At 37.4% G+C, this 3,518-nt stretch overlaps 1 protein-coding gene across 1 annotated transcript; it reads left to right on the top strand.

Moving 5' to 3' along the window:
- The first annotated feature begins 1,254 nt into the window (after positions 1-1,254).
- LOC149188309 (cytochrome P450 71A26-like) lies at positions 1,255-1,716 on the top strand. The gene has a single exon (XM_089409922.1). It carries the CDS (start codon positions 1,255-1,257, stop codon positions 1,714-1,716), a length of 462 nt encoding a protein of 153 aa, XP_089266048.1.
- The last annotated feature ends 1,802 nt before the right edge of the window (positions 1,717-3,518 follow it).

The raw sequence follows: 3,518 nt of genomic DNA, 5'->3' as shown, positions 1-3,518 counted from the left end.
ATATATATATATATATATATATATATATATATATATATATGCCTTAGTAGACTTAACAATCAAGTGCATATGTCTTCGTAGACTTAACAGTCAAATCACTCCATGGAGGTAGGTCCCTTGTCCCACAAAACAAAGAGTCTCATACACGAATTAATTAATTAATATTATATATATATATATATATATATATATATATATATATATATATATATATATATATATATATATATTAAATAAAAAATAATAAATAAATTTATAAAATTAAATTATTTAATTTAATTAAAATTAATCTTATAATATATAAAAATGATAATTAAATTAAATCAAAAATTTGGAAAAAAAATAAAATTTCAAAATATTTAAAAAGTATTTAAAATACTTGTTATATTTTTTTAATTTTCCATTATAATTAATGGATTGTTGAAGTATAGAAGATGTAAAAATTAATAGAGTAACTAAAAGAATAAACAATATAGTAATGGTAACATGTTAACCTTAAATTTTAAACACGTTAAGACATTGTTTTATACACTTGTGTTTTTTACCATAATTTCTATACGTCTTCTCAGCCAAAACCTTGAACAATTTTATGTTGGAATATTAATTCCTACTTGTCTCAGTTATAACTTTCTATGTAAAGAGTCTATTCCTATTCTATAGGAGTAGTTTCCCTACTTTGGTGTGTGGTTGAGATATTATCTCAACCAACATATTGTGTGTCCAAGATAGTTTTCATATCTTGAGATAACACTTCCTGTATATATGTAATCTCATATTTGATTAATAGAATATAGATTCGTTTATGGAATTTTGACATGGTATCAGAGCTCGTGAGGGCCTGGCCCCTCCTGGGCTTGGCTTGTCCTGGGCTGAGGGAAATAAAGAATTTGATTAGTGTTTTGTTTGTTTTTTTTCCTTCGTTGGTTTGTCCATTAGATTTTGACAGTGGTTGTTCGACTGGTGCAACAGATGCAACGATGACTGGATGTATGCGTGGAAGGCAGGAATGCCGATCGAATTTCCAGCCATGCCCCCGGGATGGAAGCCTGGTGATCCTGTTCCGTTGCCTCTGTCCATGGAAGTCCCCGCTGGCTGGAAGCCTGGAGATGTTGTGGTGATTCCAAAGCCGAAGAGGAGAGTTCCAATTCGATGCAGCAACGGGTGAAGTTCCTATGCAGCTTCAACGACAACATTTTGCCTTGGCCTTTTGATGGGAAGCTTTGGTACGTTGGGGGAAAAACCCGTATTGTCTGCATGTGGTTGGATTTCTTCCGCTCTATTAGAGAAGAGGAAGCCTCTGCTATGATTCGCTCTATTAATTCAGATGATTCTTGTCCCATAAGCATCAACCAAACCTTTTCGTCCATTGTGATGGCCATAATCTGTCGGATGACCTTTGGTAGAAATTATTCGGCCCAAGACTCGAAAGCTTTCAGTTCAATGGTGGGAGAAAGTTTTTTGTTACTGGGGTCCTTTAATATTGGAGATTACATACCTTATTTGGACTGGATGGATTTCCAAGGTCTCAATCGTTGGTTGAAGAAGCTATGTACAATACAAGAGCAGTTGTTAGAGAAAGTAATGGACGATCACGTTGCCCGATATGATTCCAGCATCGCACATGATCTTGTGGATGTCTTACTTGCAGCCTCTGCAGATAAAGATAGCGAGTTCCAGATTTCACGAGATACTATAATCAGAGAAATAGCCAGATGATGTGCCAAGAAGCACGCCATTAGCATATTTTTCTATTATTTTATCAGGCCCACTTCAGCACAATATCGAATTTCATTGCCATAAGGAGATCACATTTTGATTCTGGAAACCTAGTCAGTTGTTCGGACAGCACGAGTTCCCCTCTGCTTGTTGACAAAAACTATCATTGTTCGGGCCCTTTTAGAATCTTCAATATTCAAGAGAAGCAGAGCCAAAGAAGGAAAGTGAAGGATTCCTTTCTATCACTCTCTCCCTCTCTTTTTCCGTGACAGGATCCGACTGTTTGGGCCTGTATACTGGATACCCAGATGGCAATTGTTCCGTTGATCGCATGACCTTATTTTGAGACCCACTTGTACATTTCTCCCTCAACTTTCTATTCTATGTGTGGAGTCTGACTAAACAGCCAAGTGCTTTGCATTGGCCATGTGACCTGGATCGGCTGACAGCGGAGTGCTGACTTTGGTACAGTGAGCATGAAGTTTCATCTAAGTGGAGAGCTAACTGTGTTGTGATTGTTCTTCAAATAGTGATCTAAAGTCATGTTGGGCAGAGATAGAGAAATTTGATCAATTATTAATCTGAAATTTTATTTCTTATTTCCTCGAGTCATGATAAAATTATTGTGCCTTATTGAGCCTAGCTAACTCAATTTAGGTAAAGTTATTTTGTTAGAATTTGCGACTCTAACAAATGACGACATGTTAAGCATGGAGTTCCAAGATTTAATTGACAAATAAAAAGATGCCCATGATGTGAAATGAGCAACAATAACGATTAAACGATGATGGACAACTAGGTGAAAGTTAGTGTGAGTTTGTTTGTGTTTGTGGAATAGACTCTATTATGTTGTAAAGTGAATCACATGTGTAAGCAAATCTAGGATGTTTGTACTGGTCATTGTAAAGTATGTACCTGGTAACTCCAAGAAATGGAGTGTGAAATGTAAGCCTTGTGAGGCATGTGTATCCCCATATAGTTCGTGGTAATCTAAAAACCACTTTGTATTTGCAGTGTCGGTTTGTGGTAAGCCAAAAACCACATGTAAGAGTGAAGTGGGACAGAGATTCTTGTTGGCGTGGTTTAGGGTTAGCCGAGAAAACCCTCGGTCTTGTTGAGTCAGGTCCTTGGTGAGCCTCAGTGGTTGGAGTGCCTTAGTGGAAGGTTTGTAGCCCAGAGTGTCTAGAGTGCCCTAGTGGCAGGTTTGTGGCCTAGAGTGGCTAGAGTGCCTTAGTGGCAGATTTGTGGCCCAGAGTGGCTGTGGTGAGCCTTCGTGGTTGAGTTGAGCCTTAGTGGTTGTGTTTAGCCTTAGTGGTTGAGATCCCTTGCAAGCATGGTTGAGGGTGATCTGATAAAACCTAGAGCATGGATATGTGTAATCCGGTAAAACCCATGATGATATTGGAGGGGCATTTACAGGTACAAGTACAGTTGTGTAGTTATATGGTTGAAAGAACCATGTATATGAAGGACATCCTATAAGACTCACGGTTGCAGCGCTTAGTGCCCATGAATTCTGGTGGATGTTTGCTCCTTTATATGGACATCAACATATTCTTTTATGTTTGACCACAACTAGACTTTGCAGATTGATATAAAGACAAGTACTCATTAAGGGGGTGTGTTGGAATATTAATTCCTACTTGTCTTAGTTATAACTTTCTATGTAAAGAGTTTGTTCCTATTCTATAGGAGTGGTTTCCCTAGTTTGGTGTGTGGTTGAGATATTCTCTCAACCAACAGATTGTGTGTCCAAGATAGTTTTCCTATCTTGAGACAACACTTCCTGTATATATGTAATC

The sequence above is a fragment of the Pinus tabuliformis genome, chromosome 3_1 (genome assembly GCF_031772625.1).
Source record: "Pinus tabuliformis cultivar Carrire ecotype Pingquan chromosome 3_1, CPIR1, whole genome shotgun sequence".
Taxonomy (NCBI): Eukaryota; Viridiplantae; Streptophyta; class Pinopsida; order Pinales; family Pinaceae; genus Pinus; species Pinus tabuliformis.
The sequence above is the reverse complement of the archived record's forward strand: the minus strand, read 5'-3'. Positions and strand labels throughout refer to the sequence as shown.